At 47.2% G+C, this 16,822-nt stretch overlaps 3 protein-coding genes across 7 annotated transcripts in view; 1 reads left to right on the top strand and 2 right to left on the bottom strand.

Annotated features, from left to right (window-relative positions):
• IK (IK cytokine, down-regulator of HLA II) overlaps positions 1–10,304 on the bottom strand; it is a 12,510-nt gene extending 2,206 nt beyond the window's left edge. Inside the window, exons 1-16 of the mRNA XM_004686811.2 lie at positions 10,186–10,304; positions 9,601–9,667; positions 8,279–8,371; positions 7,730–7,789; positions 6,831–6,998; positions 6,557–6,671; positions 5,750–5,820; positions 5,591–5,637; positions 4,353–4,516; positions 2,884–2,992; positions 2,534–2,573; positions 2,154–2,379; positions 1,923–1,941; positions 1,405–1,483; positions 755–835; positions 474–531 (exon numbers count right to left, since the gene is read on the bottom strand). Of these exons, the coding sequence (XP_004686868.1) occupies positions 474–531; positions 755–835; positions 1,405–1,483; positions 1,923–1,941; positions 2,154–2,379; positions 2,534–2,573; positions 2,884–2,992; positions 4,353–4,516; positions 5,591–5,637; positions 5,750–5,820; positions 6,557–6,671; positions 6,831–6,998; positions 7,730–7,789; positions 8,279–8,371; positions 9,601–9,667; positions 10,186–10,201 (1,413 nt within the window). The 5' untranslated portion in view covers positions 10,202–10,304. The remainder of the gene's footprint in view (positions 1–473; positions 532–754; positions 836–1,404; positions 1,484–1,922; positions 1,942–2,153; positions 2,380–2,533; positions 2,574–2,883; positions 2,993–4,352; positions 4,517–5,590; positions 5,638–5,749; positions 5,821–6,556; positions 6,672–6,830; positions 6,999–7,729; positions 7,790–8,278; positions 8,372–9,600; positions 9,668–10,185) is intronic.
• A 174-nt stretch (positions 10,305–10,478) lies between these two features.
• NDUFA2 (NADH dehydrogenase (ubiquinone) 1 alpha subcomplex, 2, 8kDa) lies at positions 10,479–12,229 on the top strand. Its single transcript, XM_004686534.2, has 3 exons — positions 10,479–10,605; positions 10,718–10,824; positions 12,041–12,229. Exons 1-3 carry the CDS (start codon positions 10,514–10,516, stop codon positions 12,130–12,132), a joined length of 291 nt encoding a protein of 96 aa, XP_004686591.2. The 5' UTR covers positions 10,479–10,513; the 3' UTR covers positions 12,133–12,229.
• A 93-nt stretch (positions 12,230–12,322) lies between these two features.
• The window catches only part of TMCO6 (transmembrane and coiled-coil domains 6), a 5,184-nt gene continuing 684 nt past the window's right edge, over positions 12,323–16,822 (bottom strand). Inside the window, exons 3-12 of one of the 5 annotated variants that reach the window (XM_004686533.2) lie at positions 15,350–15,465; positions 15,073–15,256; positions 14,747–14,851; positions 14,502–14,587; positions 14,200–14,316; positions 13,910–14,021; positions 13,643–13,829; positions 13,431–13,525; positions 12,932–13,099; positions 12,323–12,700 (exon numbers count right to left, since the gene is read on the bottom strand). In XM_004686533.2, coding sequence (XP_004686590.1) covers positions 12,587–12,700; positions 12,932–13,099; positions 13,431–13,525; positions 13,643–13,829; positions 13,910–14,021; positions 14,200–14,316; positions 14,502–14,587; positions 14,747–14,851; positions 15,073–15,256; positions 15,350–15,465 — 1,284 coding nt within the window. In that variant the 3' untranslated portion in view covers positions 12,323–12,586. Of the gene's footprint in view, positions 12,701–12,931; positions 13,100–13,430; positions 13,526–13,642; positions 13,830–13,909; positions 14,022–14,199; positions 14,317–14,501; positions 14,588–14,746; positions 14,852–15,072; positions 15,257–15,349; positions 15,466–16,822 lie in introns of those variants that run through there. The other 4 variants (XR_001145683.1, XM_012728040.1, XM_012728039.1 and 1 more) reach the window with 4 other exon arrangements.

The raw sequence follows: 16,822 nt of genomic DNA, 5'->3' as shown, positions 1-16,822 counted from the left end.
AGAAAAGTGAAACACAAACAGTAAAATAAAACAAGGCAGAACTGAGGTTAAACAATGTTCCAACATGGAATTAAACCTCGCTCTTAATCATTGCAAGGCACTACGAACAAAGGAAAAAGAAGAAATTCCTCATCATTAGTGGTGTTATTGTCTGCTGAAGTTTGTTCTTGTTTAGAAGAAAATTTCAACCTGGTTAGAACAAAAATCAGGTATTTTCTAAATGTTACAATTCCTTCTGTCCTTTCACTAAAGGCTTGCTTCCTGCTAGGATGGAGGTTAAAGCCTAGCACTTTGTGGAAAATCTCATTTGCTGCAGAGACTTAAACTAGGTAAGCCGCCCATGAGCCCACAATGCTGCTGCTCTTGTTGCTGCAGCTGAGAGGCTAAGACCAGTGAGACGTGGCTCTTTGGTCTGTGTGCAAAAGAGTAATTTCCTGAGCGCCTCCCCTGCCCAAACACTTCCACCTCCACACCTGGTCCATTTTGCTATAATCCACCTCCTCGTCACTGTCCACGGCCATGTCATCCATCCTAAGGAGAAACAACATTAAACACGTAAACAGACGGAATAGGCCCAGACCCTATGCTGGTATGACTACCCTGCTTGACCACCCAATCAGAGTCTGACAAGACAGTTCTTTCAGTGAGAAGTGCCCCATGTCCAGGCAAATCAAATTCCCATATCATTCCCTGAAATTTTTTTTCTAAGCACCCCATCCTCCCCCCTTTTTTTTTAAAGCAGGATCTCACATACGTGGCTGGGTAGCACTCAGCATAACTGTTGGACATTCCAAAGAAATCTCCCAGTTGTTTCTTGTCCTCTGGCTTCTTCAGCATATGCTTTGTTAAAGAAAATTCTACTTCTATAAAGATGCTTCAAGCAGGAAGCATCGGAGGAAAGTAGTTCTCACATAAACAGTCTCCTTAAGGAGACGGCTGAGAGCTGGGATGGATTTTCCGACAAAGGGAAAGGCATGACCTCATCCAGGTCAAATTTAGCACAGAAGTGAAGCAGTGGGGTGAGCAAGGGGATGCAGGGAAGCAGGTGGAGTTAAAGATAGGTATTCTAGGCCCTCCCTGGTGGCGCAGCGGGTTAAAGCACAGCAGTGAGAATCTGAAGCCACTTCCGCATGAGTTCGATTCCCGCCTGCTGCCTGCCGCCTGCCCCGGAGGAGACCACATGGCGAGCCAGACCCCTCCTGACCCGCCCGCTGCTTCCCTCAGCAGTATACTTTGTCATTCTGCCTGTTCTGCTCCCCACTCTGTCTCTGGTGAAGCCTCTCACCGCCCCTAAGCCTCTGGCCTGTACCCCAGTTCTGTATGCACAAATAAATAAATAAATCTTTAAAAAAAAAAAAAAAAAAGATAGGTATTCTAGAACACAAGAATATTTTCAAAGGATATGATTCTGTCCCTTCCCAGCCAGCAGAACCCGCAAACTTCTCATTGATTGATTTGATCAACTCCTTGGCAGATGCAGGTCCTAGGGAGAGAACTCTGTTTAGACTTTAAAACAACAAACTCAAATCCTCTTCTCCACAGCATACTTCCAATCTACGGCTTTTATAACATTTTTTTTTTTAAACCACAGAACCCTTTCGGCTAACAAATTGTTCAATCAAATTATAACTAATAATGAGTTACTCTGTTGTGATGGGTAGGGTGTCTAGACTATCTGCTGGACCTGCCTCATCAGAAACCTATAGCTACAAGAATTACAGCTAGTAGAGCAAATATGCTATGTCACTGCCCAGGAAGATGAAGTAAATTCTAGATTTATCTTTGTAATCTATAAAGTTAGATGTAGACTTTGGGAACTCAGAACCAGGAAGCCCCTAACCCCACCCTCACCAGCTCTGAGCTCAGTCCAGGGCCAACTAGGACCTTGAGAACCAAGACAAGATGCTGTAAATATAACCCACCTTTGTCGGCATCCATGGGCTAGAGAGAAAAGAGAAACTGAAATGAGCTATCACAAGGCATTCCCATACATCCCTCCCCCAAGACAGAATCAGTGCCTACCCAGCCCCGCCCCGACGCCCCCGTTTTCAGGATGGCTCCTACTCCGGCTAGGCACCCCACAGGAATCATACAGCAACAGAGGGGCAGACATGGAGATGGGCACTCCACCACTTGTACCAGGGCCATCTCACCTCATCGTCTACTTTCGGCTTTTCAAAGTAGCTGTGCCTCTTTTTCTCCTCCTCTCTCTCTCGGTCTCGCTCCCGTTCCCGATCTCGTTCTCGTTCTCGCTCCCGTTCTCTGTCACGGTCTCTGTCTCTTTCGCGATCTCGCTCCCGTTCCCGATACCTCTCCCGCTCCTTGTCCCGAGGTGTCTTAGTCGTGGAGGGTACATAATCCCCAATGTCTTCAAATATACTAGGAAAACAGAGATCAGTAGTGACCAGAGTATACACACTTCCTCTTCCTTTTGTCAGATTCTAACAACAAGGCCTCCCCAAGATGTCAAAGACAAGACTGCAATCAGAGTCCCCTCCTCCCTCAGACCAGGTGAGGGGGCTAGGGTACATACTTCATGTCAGCTTCAGGGGGTTTCTTCTCTTCCAGCTTCCCTAAAATATAAAGAGAGGAATGGAGAAAATATTACTGAATTAAGTCTACTCAGCCTCTACAAGATCTCCAATGCTCAAGGCCCTTTTATAATATTTTCTATTTAAAAGGTGGGAAAACAAAAGCCAACCAGACTCTCCCTCCTCATACCTCAGAGCTACCACAGATGAGGCAAGTAGACAGAACTTGTATATAACCAACCCCTTGCCAATGTTCTATTGCTCCCCAAGAACTTATCAATATTCTGGAAACAGAAGAATCCACCCCCAAGCACCCCTTTAGGGGTAAAGTTTCTCTCCCCAAATAGGTTACCTTTATCCTTCTTCTTGAGCTTCTTGTTGCGGGTACCCTGCCTCAAGTAGGAAAGGATCTGGGTAAGCTTGCTGATGACAATGTCATTTGTGGTCAGAGTGGTCTGGGCCTGAAAGTCCCAAGCAAGAATGTTATATACTGAGTCAAGTAACTCTCCAATTACTCAGTTACTTAACAAACTGAAGGACAAGTCAGAAGTAACTAGGTAAAGACAGGGAAAGGAGGCACTGCAGAAGCTCATTCCTGATGATGGAACTGCATGCTGCACAAAGGCCTGGGTCAAGAATAAATCTACAGGTCTCCCTGAAGGTGTGGGGGTTAACGTCTCCACGCTATCAGCTATCACCACCAATACAGCATGAGTTCAATCCAGGGCCAGGGAACAAACCCACATGACACAGCAGACCTCTCTGTCTCGCCCGATGTCCCCTCGGAAGTGTATTTCGGCCGATCTGCCTGTTGTGCTCCCCAATCCGTCTCCGGTGAATCCTCTCACTGTCTCCACCCCACACCTGTGGCCTGCACCCCAGTTCTTGTATGCATAAAAATGTAAATCTTTTAAAAAATCATAATAAATCTACATTCAAAAAGCTACAAAACTACAGTACAAACAAAGCACAATAGAAAGTGGCTGGAGAGGCCAAATTCATAGGCCACATAAAACATTTTGCTTTGGGCCCTCCCTGGTGGCGCAGCGGGTTAAAGCACAGCACTGAGAATCTGAAGCCACTTCCGCATGAGTTCGATTCCCGCCTGCCGCCTGCCCCGGAGGAGACCACATGGCGAGCCAGACCTCTCCTGACCCGCCCACTGCTCCCCTCAGCAGTGTACTTCGTCGATCTGCCTGTTCTGCTCCCCACTCTGTCTCTGGTGAAGCCTCTCACCACCCCTGAGCCTCTGGCCTGTACCCCAGTTCTGTATGCACAAATAAATAAATCTTTAAAAAAAAAAACATTTTGCTTTGTCCTAACAATGAGAAACCACTGAAAGTTTCCCAACTGTCAAGAGAGAAAAATTCAAGCTCTGAAATGATCATTCTGATGATGTCTAAAACCCGAAGTGAAAAAGGGATTGCGGAGACTGGTAGGATGGTAGCTAAAGTACAAACTTTCTTTTTAAGGTGATAAAAATGTTTTAATGATTATGGTGATAGTTGCACAAATCTAAGAATGTACTGAATGCCGCTGGATGTATACTATTATAAAAGGTATCATAATATATATGATATGTGAATTATACCTCAATCCATTTATAACACACCAGGAGGAAACCAGAGTCGGGTTAGGGAAACCAATTAGGACTCTTTTAATAGTTCCGAAGGGACTAGATGGTTGAGACTGGAATAGTATTAGAAATAGATAACAGTGATAGATTCAACTGATATTTGAGAGGTAAAAAATAGGCCCTGGTGATGGATTTAACGTTCAGAAAGGTTCACGTCACAGGCTTTGAGGACCCAGGTCACTCACCTCCATGGTGGGGCAATCGGCCTTGCTGCGAATAAGCGTTGTGGGGATGTCCGTGTCAGCGTACTCATCATCCAGGTCTACCACATAAGCCATACGGCCCGGCAGGAACAGCTCGTTCCGCTCATATGCTTTGCTCTTGAAAAGCATGCGGTAAACGTTGCGGCCTAGAAACAGGAAGTGCAGCAATGAGAACTTCGCCTAACAGCCTAGCTACTAAAAGCTGACTCTAACCCGGCCACCGTGCCAACTGCCAGGCATGACCTGCTTCCTTCATTGAACCTTTCTCTTAATAAGAATAGTGAGGTTGAGCGTTAAGTGATTAGTCAAAACTCATATGGCTATCAAATGACAGAACAAACAACAGGACTCAGGAAGTCTAATTCCAAAGCCTGCACTAGATCAGCTCTTCTACATAGCCCCAGACACTATGTATTTAGCATGGTACTAGATATGTGAGAAAGAGGGCCCTCCCTGATGGCGCAATGATTTATTTAAAAGACAGACTATGAAGCTTTCCACAGCCACTGCAGCACAAGTTCAATCCCCAGCCAGGGAGCTGACCCACATGGCATGGAAGACCACTCCTGACCCGCCTGCCACTCCTCTGTGGATTTTAGTCAATCTACCTGTTCTGCTCCCCACTCTGTCTCTGGTGAACCCTCTCGACACCCCTGTACCTCTGGCCTGTACCCCAGTTTTGTCTGAATAAATAAGTAAATCTTTACAAAAAAAGATGTATGAGAAAGAAATAGATTAAGTTTAAATATCAACGATGGGGAAAAACAGCTCTATTACATGCTCAGTAAGACAGACACATTAGAAATATTATTTCTCTTTGTCCCAATAACCCCAAGAGGTTAACTTTTACTCCATTTGTGCAGACGGACAAACAGGTCCTAAGAAGCAAATTTAATTGCCTGAAATAACACACCTAATATGCTTTCACCTATATGATTCACACCTAGGTCTCTCTGACTGGAAATTACTGATTTTTAATCATTACCTCCCTTAATGTATAAGCCCCAATCTGAAAGTGCTTCCAACTTAACTGAGGACACATTAATAGCATATACAAAATAACTAAATCTATATGTTGAGTTCTATCAGTGTTTTATAGAAAACAGCTGGCTTGAGAACAAAAGAGGGGAATGAAGGTTGAGGAAAAAGTAAAGTAAATCATGCCCAAATTCTCTATAATTTCACCTGGAATGCAGTCAATATGCAGAAACTGTACTCACCCAAACGGGTCTTAAATTCAATTTTATTCTCAGGATCCTCGTCTTTCCTGGAAAGACAACATTTTGTTGTTGTTAAATATGTCCCTGCATTAGGCACCACCTCCTAAACGCTCCAGGGAGACTTCCTTAACTCTCCAGCTCTCCCCGACCTTTACTTACTTGGTTTCCTTCTGGGGCTTTTCCATCAATTCTTCCTCCTCTTTCTCCTTGCTGGCAATCTCAGCTCGTACCTAATAGGAAAGCAAGTAGTGTTAAGGCGTTTTTCATGGTTCATATATTTACTAACTACCACTGTACCACATTGTGCCATTTAGTAAGAATGCAGCTTACAACAGGAGAAACAAATTAAACAAATATCTAACTACAATAACTGCTATAAATAAAGCAGAAAAGCTTTGCAAGAATGCAGGAAGTGGGAAGTAAGGATGGGGGGACTGAACCATAACTGGTAATCAGGGAAGGTAGTCAGGGAGGGTCTTCCCAAGAAAACAAAATTGAGACTCAAAGGATGATAAGCAGAAGGGCCACTGTTGGTCCTTTCAGATGGGATGATAAGCAGAAGGGCCACTGTTGGTCCTTTCAGATGGCCTGAACCAAAAGTAGTCTTGGGGCCTCCCTGGTGGAGCAAGGGGTTAACTCTCAGCACTGTCAAGCTATCTGTAGCCACTGCAGCACGAGTTTGATCCCCAGCCAGGGAGCTGACCCACACAGTGCAGCAGACCTCTATCTCGCCCACTGCTCCCCTCAGCAGTGTATTTCAGTAGAGCTGCCTGTTCTGCTCCCCACTCCGTCTCTGGTGAATCCTGCCCCCCACTCCCCTGCACCTCTGGTCTACACCCCAGTTCTTGTATGCATAAGTAAATAAAAATAAATCTTAAAAAAAAAAAAAGCACTCTCACTCCTCTAAGTTCATTAATGAGCATTCAGCATTCTAGCACCATTTTTCAATCACCCACCCAGACTCACCTTTTGAAGCAGAGCAAAATCTAAGCCTTTCACCAAATGGGTATGTTCCATGTCACCACCCAAGAATTTGGACTCCTGGATCAACTGTCTTCTCTTCTCTGCAGCTGATTTGTCCCTGTACAGTGAAAGAAGCCACATTAGAACAACTCCTTGTGGGTGGCAAGTGCCTCCTGAAATGGGCTCCAGACCAGGGAGAAGTCTGAGAAAGAGTTTGTGTTGTGACTGTATGACTCTTGGAGGCTCAGGGCCAAGTCCTGGCCCCACTGGCACTCACGCCTCAGCAGTGGGGCCCACAGCCCTGTAGTTAGCTGTGGTGCTGATCAGCTCAGTTTCCTCATAATCTTTGTTCACACCATCTCGTCGTTCCTTGGCACGGTCCCGGTACTTCTCTGCCAGCTCTCTTTCTCTCTCAATTTCTTGTTGTCGAAGCTTGGCATAGTAACTGTGACCAGACAAAAGCAAAAGTGTAAGGCTCACCAGTCACTACCCTAAAGTCAGATGGTTCCTGCTTGTTCTGCCATCCCTTCGGCCATCTCTCTATGGTGGAAGCTCATCTGTGCCATGGCTGATCGACAGGCCACTTCTTAATATTTGAAAGCAAACCTTCAGCATCTTCCAACTCAAACACACTATTCCAGTGCCATTAGGGGACACTCCATGTGTCATTTAGGAACCCTTTAATGCCACTCAACGCTACATTACTGAGTCTCTAGCCGTGGGATTTCTCCATACAGCAACCAAGAAGTCACCTGGATTTTTAGCATCTTCTGAAAGGATATCATTCCTTCTGGTCTGCCACCTCCAGAGAGAGGAAAAGCAGAGTACCAGGTCTTAAAAGTTTAGTGTCACAAGAAGGATGACAGTGATGACAGCCGAAATGTACTGAATGGTTACTACATGCCCAGCCCTGCTAAGCTCTTATCTGTACTGTTGCAGTGATCATGACAATCTGAGAAAATGCCCAAGGTTATCCAGCCAATAAGTGGTGAAGATCATTAAGACACCACAGATTGACACCAAAGCCCTGTGACATCATTTGACATAGCGCTCCTCTCCACTAAGAGAACAGGGACCCTCAAGCCAATCAAAAAATACTTTAATTTCTACCCTTATAACTTGTCCTATCCTCCCGACACTATCGACCTTAAGACCCAACACTGCTCCATCCTTCACCTTTTCTTTTTTCTCCTTCGGGCAGCTGGGTCTTCATCTTCATTATACTCTCTTGGCATCCTAAGAGAGAAAGAAATTCAATGATAGCACAATATTGCCACAATCTTAAGAAGCGGCTCTGAAAACTGAAGAAACACCTAAAATACTACCACAAGCAACAGTTTCAATCAGGCAAGCAGATATTCATATCAGAATTTGCAAGTAAGTAATTCTAAAGCTTTAGAAAGCATCACAAGCACCTGAGGAACTATTAAAATTATATATCCTCAACTATCTGCCCCAGACACTGAGTCTGTGAAGCTGAAAAGGATTCAGAAATCTGCCCATTTAAGCAACAACACTAACTCTACTGCAAACTGTCCATGGAACATATTTTGACAAAAAGGGAGATTATAGGGCATCACATTCCTCATTGGTACTCTAATATACAGAACAAAAGTCAGAACAACAGGTATCAAAAAAGAACTAGCCATCCAGTTTCTTAGACACCTAGTTGAGCAGATTTTCTGTGAGGAGACGGCTAACAGGTAGAATCTCCCCAGAACTTACTCATGGTGACGTGACTTAGAGGGTGGTGCAGAGGTAGGTGCAGCCCTTGGGGTCATAAGAAGTTTCCTGAAGTCTTCATTGGTGAGTTTGGACCTAAAAGGAAATGATTTAAAAATTAAAAAATTGTATACAATATTAATTAGGAAATGAAAATGTAAAAAACATGATTACTAAAAATCAGGGAGATACAAATTAAAAGACATACTACCTTTAATGCACCAGATTATTAACAATTAGAATTTGAGAAATCAAAAGTATGAAGAAATATGGGAAATGAGTACTTTCATCCTACTGATGAGAATATAAATCCAGAATAGCCAATTTGTAAGGCACTTTGGCAGTATTTTTCAAAATTTAAGTGATATATATACTAAGACCCAGCAACTCGTCACATACACTCAGCCTGGCAAGTTGCTGGCATCTATGTACAAGGCCAATAAAGCAGGCTCAACTGTAGCTTTAAAAATAATAAACACCAGGCCCACCTGGTTGCACAATGGGTTAAAGCGCAGCACTCAGAAACTAACCACAGCTGCTTTAGCACAGTTCGATCCCTTGCCAGGGAGCTGACCCACATGGCACAAACGACCTTTCCTGTCTTGCACACTGCTCCCCTGCCAATTCTGCTCCTCGTTCTGTCTCTGGGGAAGCCTCTCACTGCCCCTGCACCTCTGGCCTGTACCGCAGTTGTGTATGCATAAATAAATAAATCTTAAAAAAAAAAGAACTGGGGTACAGGCCAGAGGTGGAGGGGAAGTGAGAGGCTTCCCCAGAGACAAACTGGGAAGCAGAATAGGCATCGAGGAAGTATACTGCTGAGGGGAGCAGCAGGCATGTCAGGAGAGGTCTGCTGCACCATGTGGGTCACCTTCCAGGCTGGGATCAAAATTACACTGAGGTGGCTGCCAACAGCTTGCAGTGCTGTGTCCTAACCCATTGAGCCACCAGGGAGGGCCCATGAATAAATAAGTCTTTAAAAAAATAATAAAAACCAGGCCTCCTTGGTAGCCTATGGCTTAAGTCTCAGCACTATCACCTCTGCAGCCTGAGTTCAACCCCCAGCCAGGAGCTAACCCATATATGGCTCAGCTGACTTCTCTAGAAATGCAGGCTGCTCCCCTCGGCAGTGTATTTCAGTAAATCCACTTGTGCAGCTGGATTTACTGTCCCTGGTGACTCCTGTCACAGGCCCAGCCCCCACCTCTGGCCTATACCTCAGTTCTTCTACACACACACACAAATTACACAAAATTCTTTCACCACCACCACTGTTTCTACTCACTGCCCAACTCATTCCCAAGGCCCTACACACAAACACTCACTGGTGGAAGGAATGAGGATCGTCCACATCGTGGCCATCTGGAGCCAAAGGATTGGAGAAGGGCTCGCCTAAGAAAAAGAATGGATAGTAACTTAAACTCTTTGGTGTCATAATAATCCTGTGCAAAAGGTGGAGTCAGAGAAGTGAATTAATACAGATGTATTTTCCTGTCAAATGCTCACAGTTCTAGTGAAGAAAAAAGGCAAGAACATCGACTGTGACAATGCAACGTAGTAAGCGCTTTAGTGGGAAAACACTAGGAGCGGTGGAAGCCTCCTGACATGCCCTGAGCTTGTGCACTGGGGTGCACAAATGATGTCCCGAAGATGACATCTGACGATAAGACATATTGGAGCAATTCACGATTAAAGGAGAGGATAGAGGAAGAATGGTTTCGAAGATTAAAAAAAACTCCTGTCGTCACTTGGGGCAGGGTTCAAGCTTTGAGACCGAAAGTGGGGCGACCCGGCCTTACTGGGGACCCTACGGCTTCGCCAGGCTACACACGTCACAAGTCACAACGGGTTCAAGTTCTGAAGCCAAAAAAGATCTTCGAGCAAGAAAGGGCGTATGACCCAAGCCTTACTATCTCGCTCCGGCATTTTGTCCGCGGTCTTTCGACGCCAGCAAAAGCTGAATCTCCAACAACAACACAGCGGCGACAGGAATCTCCCCCACAATGCACCTCAGGAAACAACCCACAGTGCCTTGCGCCCTGCTACCCTTCCGCAGCCCCTACCCCGCTGCGGAGAAACCGGAGGCAGCCCTGGCATTACTTTTATGGCATTGGCTAACCTTTGTCCCGCCCCCTGTCGCCAACCAACCTATCGCGGAGGCCAGAGGGCCCGCCACTGTTTCGACTGGAGGAGTTGGCCGGAAAGCCGAGGGTGGGCGGGGCTTAGGGCCCAACAGACATGGCGGCGGCCGCGGGAAGTCGAGGGGTCCGGGCCCTGCGGGAGATTCGCATCCACTTGTGTCAGCGCTCGCCCAGCAGCCAAGGCGTCAGGTGAGGCGCGGCGTGGTGAGGTGGGCGGGGTTGCGCCTCCCGGGTCTTGCCCTCTACCTCCATGGTGGCGGTCTCATCACTTCACAGAGCCGCGCTTTCTCTGACCCCGCAGGGACTTCATCGAGAAACGCTATGTGGAGCTGAAGAAGGCAAACCCGGACCTGCCCATTCTGATCCGCGAGTGCTCAGATGTGCAGCCCAAACTCTGGGCCCGCTACGGTGAGCGCGGGATGCTGGGGGGTCCAGGACCTCGCTGGGGAACAGTGTTTGAGAGTCCGTGGCCCAAGGTCATGCAGACTCCTGTCGAGAGACTGGACCTCGGAGTTCGGCCTTTCTTTTGCCCTTGTTCCCCGTAAGGACACATACATCGCAAGCTTATGGGGTGTTTTGTGTCCCTGGTAAAATCTGCTTGGCGGCTGGCCCGGCCCTACGTAGGGACCAGGAGTTGCTATTTGCAAATCAAAAGATTTCAAGTAAGAGAAAAGAAACGGTGATCAATAATTCCTTTCAATATCGAGCCTTCCAAATTAAGACGTGCTGGTTCGGGTAGAGGGTGAGAATTTTAATAATAAAAACCTAAACTAGTAACTCTTTGTTGAGTAGTTAATGGTAGGTGCAGTTCTGAGTGCTTTTCTGCCTAAATTGCATTCATCTTTTTTCTCATTCTAGAGATTAGAAGGCTGAATTAAGAATGGGAGGAACGCGGCACTTTATGTAGCTAAGCAGTAACGGAACTAAGCCGTTACATTTGTTTCCATATTCCTAGCGTGCTCTTCTGCTGTATCTCCATGGCTGACACCTTGTTGTTTAGGTCTCACCTTCTATCTTGCCTCCTCAAAAAGGCATTCCCTTATGTAACATTCCCTGTAGTTCTTTTTTGAAATTACCTTATTTCAGTTTGCCACTGTCAGAAAATAGTTATGGTACATAACTGACTTGTAGTAAATATATTTAGTGAATGATGGTATTGTAACAATGACCTTTAACTACACCTTGCCTTGGAATGTCTGAGAGTAGATTGTTTCTAACAGAGGCTACCTGTTCATGTCATGCACTAATTGTTTTGAGTAGTGGGAGATGGACTCAGATCATTCCAATGTATTATACCAGATGGACTGTGAGCCATAGAATGGGCACCCAGAAGCCTGGGCCCATTCAATGTTTTTCAGTAGTTTCAGTGTCAATCATGCCTAAGAACTTGGCTAAAACACCTTCCTTCCCGCTGGTCACCAGAGGCTGCCAAAATTCTAGTTGGATTTGTGTTTCCTATATGTGTTTGAGACCCGCTGATTATGTTCTAGGCAAACAAAATCTAACTTTTCACATCTCTTTACTACCCGTCTAATCCTAACAAGACTGAAAGTTAAAGATCTCTTATACTTTGGCAGTCCCACAAGGCTGAGTAGATACTTAGTCACTTTTTTTCTCTCTTCAGCATTTGGCCAAGAGAATCATGTCTCCTTGAACAATTTCAATGCTGATCAGGTAATGAGAGCCCTGGAGAACGCACTAAGTGGCAAACCCTGAAGCTTCCACTGAACAGCCCCACAGCCTGGGCACTGCTGGACTGAGTACAGTGTGGATGAATGTATTCTCCAGTCCTCCATAAAGCTTATGTGTAAGAGACTGTCTCAGCATGTTCTTTTTCTCCCTCCACCCTCTACCCCTTACTGTAACTACAGAGGGAAAGCAGCTTATTATAAAAATAAAACTTTATTCTCTCCCGTCAAAAGTCATCAGCTGTGAAGTAAAAGAAAAAGATAGGAAAAGAAAAAGAAGATTCAAGGAAAAAGTAGACCACAGTTTCCTCAGGCCTTCCTGGCTGGACAGTGCTAGATGAATGAGATCCCAGTTAGGTTTAGGTGTGGAGCAGAGAATATGAGACCTCTTTATGGCTGTAAATCCCCAGAGAGGACTCCATGGCAAGGAAGGACAGGGTGGCGAGGATGAGGCATGTAGGTAGTGTCATCAAGAAGCCAGGTCACTCCTGAAGAGCTCTCTGCTGGAGAGCACGCACACGATCTTGGAGCTCTGCCACCACCTCATGCTTTTCCAAGGCCTGCAGCCCTGACTGTTGGTAGAAGTCCTGGGCAGCCTGAGAGCAGGAAAGGAAAGGATCAACACCTGGGTCCCTATGCTCTAACAATTTCCACAGCCTTAAGGTTAGCCCACCTATTCTTGGAAGAGAATACACTCCCAATAGGAGGGTGGAGGTTTTGAGCAAACGCCCACATAGGATAGCCAGGACCAGAGGAGTGACTCAAATTAAGATCCAAGGAAACAGGCCATGGTGAGGACTGGGGGGTAGGTGGGGGCAGACACCCACCTCTGGCCTATAGAGGAACAGCAGTTGCAGCAGCTCCAGACTCTGGCCTACTACTTCAGTGTCAGAGGAGGCTAGCATGCCCAGCAAGGCGGGGAGCAGGGGCCCTGGCCACATATGCCGGCAGTAAGCAGGACCCTTCTCTGCAACATTGCACAGAACTGTGAGTACCTGCAGACAGTCCCCACAGAGGATGAAAACCAACGAGTGTAATGACAGCTAAAATACATGTCCAGGTCCCATGCCAGTCACCTGTATATGCGTATTCCCCTGAACCACAACAACCCCCAGGGTTACAATTCCCAATTAACGAACGTGGAAAGTAAAGCTTAAACTGGCTAGCTGATTTTCCCAAGGTTAGCAATTAACTAGTTTACAGACCCTATCACCCCACCTGCCAGCTCTCAGCGCAGGCTCTTCTAAGGGGTCAGGCCTGTCCCACTGTTTACAGGCCTGTCACACTGTTTACACCTTTGGTCTCCCAAGTGACCCTAATACCTACCAGTACGCTCACCACATTAGATACTGGCAACAACTGCAAGAGGGGCTCGATGAGATCCAGGGAGAGCAGGGAGGTACACAAACTAGGACTGTTTGCTGAAAGGGGAAATGTCGGGGGGAAGTCCCTCAAGTGGCCTGAAAGTGCCGCACCCTCTCCCAGCCCTCCCCACCTCAACCCAACCCTGGGGAGGTCTTCCCACCATCTAGGCATACCTGTGAGGTTGTTAAGGAGCCAGAGGCCCTCAGGGAGCAGGCTGGGCTGTGTCTGGAGGAAGAACTGCAGAAGTATAAACAAGGCCGCCACAACACGCTCGTCTCCAAACTGCATCTGTCCACCTGCAGCCCCCACTGCCGCCTCTGTCAGCAGGTTGCTAAGACACCGAAGTACAGGACATGCCAACTACAAAGACAAGCTAAGAGTCAATGTAAGGAGGAAGGTGTGAAAGGCTATCCAGATCTTGATCTGTCCTTTTGACCTACCAGCTCCAATCCTGCACCCTCTGTTCTCTGGACAGCCCCGGCCAAGTCCAGCAGCAGCAGCCCCAGAGTGGCGAGAGCCCCTTGGGTGATGAGGAGCTCATTGTTGACCTGACTGGGCGACAGAAAGCAGTCACAATAAGCAAATGGCCTAAGTCTGAGATTTCTGGCCTCCAGAAAGAAAGAAGAACATGGAATGAAAAAAAAATTGACAGCCATCCTAGAAGCCTACACTCCCTGTCATGGAGGAGCCCCAGGGGGAGTGTGGCACGTTCTCCACAGGCCTGTGTTACCTGCAGATGATGTAGTGAAGGCACCAGGCAAACTCCACAGCGACCCCAGGGCTCAGCTTTGGGCCAGGTTGCAACAGCTGCAGCATGTGCTGGGGGAGAGTGGAGCCTAGAACTGAGCTGCCGGCAGAAGCAGAGCTGTGAGTAGGAACCACAAGCCCTAGCAGCAGGTGGCAAAGTATCCAAATTCAAAGCCTTTCCCAGCCACACACATGGAGCTAAAATGTGTCAGCTCTGGAAACCAGACTCGCTGAGGCGTCCAAGAGCCACCCCGCCGGCACATGTGGAGGCACAACTTTACTTACGGGATGATGCTCTCTGGAGCTTCCTTAGCCTGCAGAAGCTGGGACAAGGCGTATCCAAGGGCTTCCAGCACAGACAGGTGGGGGGACTAGGAATAGTGCAGGGATCTGACGCCAGTAGCTGGGCCGTAAGATTTCCTGAGGCTCAACCCTCTAGCACGGGGCAGGGGCCGGAGTTACCTACCCAAAGCCGGGGCGGCACGTATGAGGTTAAAAGGGTTGCTCAGGGATTCCAGGCAGCTACTCACCTGGATGCAGGCAGCCAAGGCTGGAACAATGCCCTGTGGCAGGAGCTGCTTCCTTACGGTCTCGCTCTCCACAATCAGGTTACCCAGTGTATACAAACAGAGCTCCTGAGGATGGACACACAAGTCCTGGGGTTGGCCATTTCTGGCCAGGGAAGGGAAGATGGAACAGCCTCGTCCCACAGGTTGGGCACAGGGAGTGAGATGTGATGGGTCCACACATGGCTATGGGCATCAGGGAAACTTGGTTGCCTTCCTCCCCCAACCTGCTGGCTCAAACGACCCAAAACACAATTTTAAAATCCCGGGTAAGAAGGGAAAAGACTTACTATAAAGTCTGCGCTGTAACCAGAGAGGAAGGTGAGGAGGTAGGAAGTGGCTGGCAGGCAGGCCTCGGCTACTGCAGGCTGCTCTGAGTGAGAGAGCTCATGAAGGCACCGAGCTGCCTCAAGCTGCAACAGGGCCTGGTTGCTAGTCAGGAGCCCGACCAGGGTGCGCATGCTGCCCTCCAGCCTAAAGAAGTGAGCACCATGTCCTGTTCAGCCTGTGGCCCGTCCCTCCTGGACTCCTGCTCAGAACACAACCACCAACACACCACCCACTGACCTGATGAAGGTCTTCTGTGTCTCCGGGTGCTGCAAACCTCGACGAAGGCTGACCAGAGCCCCCTCTCTCTCCTTGACCACAGGCCCCCTCTGGGCTTGCTGCAGAAACTTTTGGATCTGGAGTCCAGGATAGGGAGATGGTAACATAGTTGCCAGAGAGTAAGTCTGAGTCTTACCTGGCCCCTCCAACCTGGCACCATAATAAGTGCCAACCTTAGGGCAGAGGGAGTCAGAGCTGGGTTGTAATCCTGGTCTTGCCACTTACTCTATAAGGAACCTGAACCTCAGTTGTCACTTGTAAAATGGTACTGTGTCTACCCTGTCTTCTCACAGGGTTATTTCAAGAATGCCACTTAAAGTCTCAAGCTGGCCCTCCCTGGTGGTGCAACGGGGTAGGACGCAGCACTGCAAGCTGGCCGCAGCCCCTTCAGTGCAATTCGATCCCCAGCCCCCGGAAGTGACCCACATAGTATGGCAGACCTCTCCTGATCATCCTGCTGCTCCCCTCAGCAGTGCGCTTCGTCCATCAATCTGTTCTCAATGCCCTGCACCTCTGGCCTGTACCCCAGTTCTGTATGCATAAATAAATCTTAAAAAAAAAAACTCAGGCTGGTACAACCTACCCCTTCTATCCTCCCCATGCAACTTAAAGTCCAACAAACCTAACATAGCATGACTTGTTTTTTAATGCTCCCAAGCTGTTGCACAACCTATTTCTTCTGTTTAGGATACCCTTTCAACGTCCCCCTCAGATTTCTGCTTCTGCCACATGCCTCTGGGAAGTGAGCCCTTTCTGTCACCCTTTGGCAGACTTAGAGGTGTTCTTTCATGACAAGTGGTACACAGATGCCTCCTTCACTGGGATGTGAGCACTTCAAAGAAAGGGACTTTGTTTATTTTTGTGTGACTTGCCATTAAATAGGCTCATCATGATTAAATAATACAACTTACTTGTCAGTGCTTTGCAAACTATGTGTTAAACATATACAATACAAACAAGGGCTGCTCAAAGCTTGCTGAATTAACAAACGAGCTAAAGCCAATCATTTCAGTCACTTATTCAATAAATGCTGAGTATCTACAGGCCAAACACTGTACAGGAATCAGGGTTTTCAATGATGACAAATATTGACAGGGCCCAGGTTCTTGTGGATTTAAAATGTAGTTGGTGAATAATAAGTAAACAATTAAACAGTATGATTAATATTCTAGCCAAGGCAGAATGCTAAAAGGAACCCACTCGAGAAAGAAACTGCCTGGTATATTACTCCAGGAACTGAAGCGGGCTGAGATGTGTGAGTTGGAAAGTCGGCAGATGTTAAAACATAGACTTTACAGGTCTCAAGGAGGATTTTGGTGCCTGTGTTTTTAAAAAGTGCTCCGGACTAACATGTGGAGAAAGGATTTGAAAGCCGCCTGGTAGGAGAGTGGTGGCAGCTGCTGTGATGAGGCAAATAAGGGCTCAAGAGCGCTT

Source organism: Condylura cristata, unplaced genomic scaffold (assembly GCF_000260355.1).
Source record: "Condylura cristata isolate star-nosed mole 26May11 unplaced genomic scaffold, ConCri1.0 scaffold00021, whole genome shotgun sequence".
NCBI classification, from domain to species: domain Eukaryota; kingdom Metazoa; phylum Chordata; class Mammalia; order Eulipotyphla; family Talpidae; genus Condylura; species Condylura cristata.
Note: the sequence above shows the minus strand (reverse complement) of the source record. Positions and strands in the feature narration are given on the sequence as shown.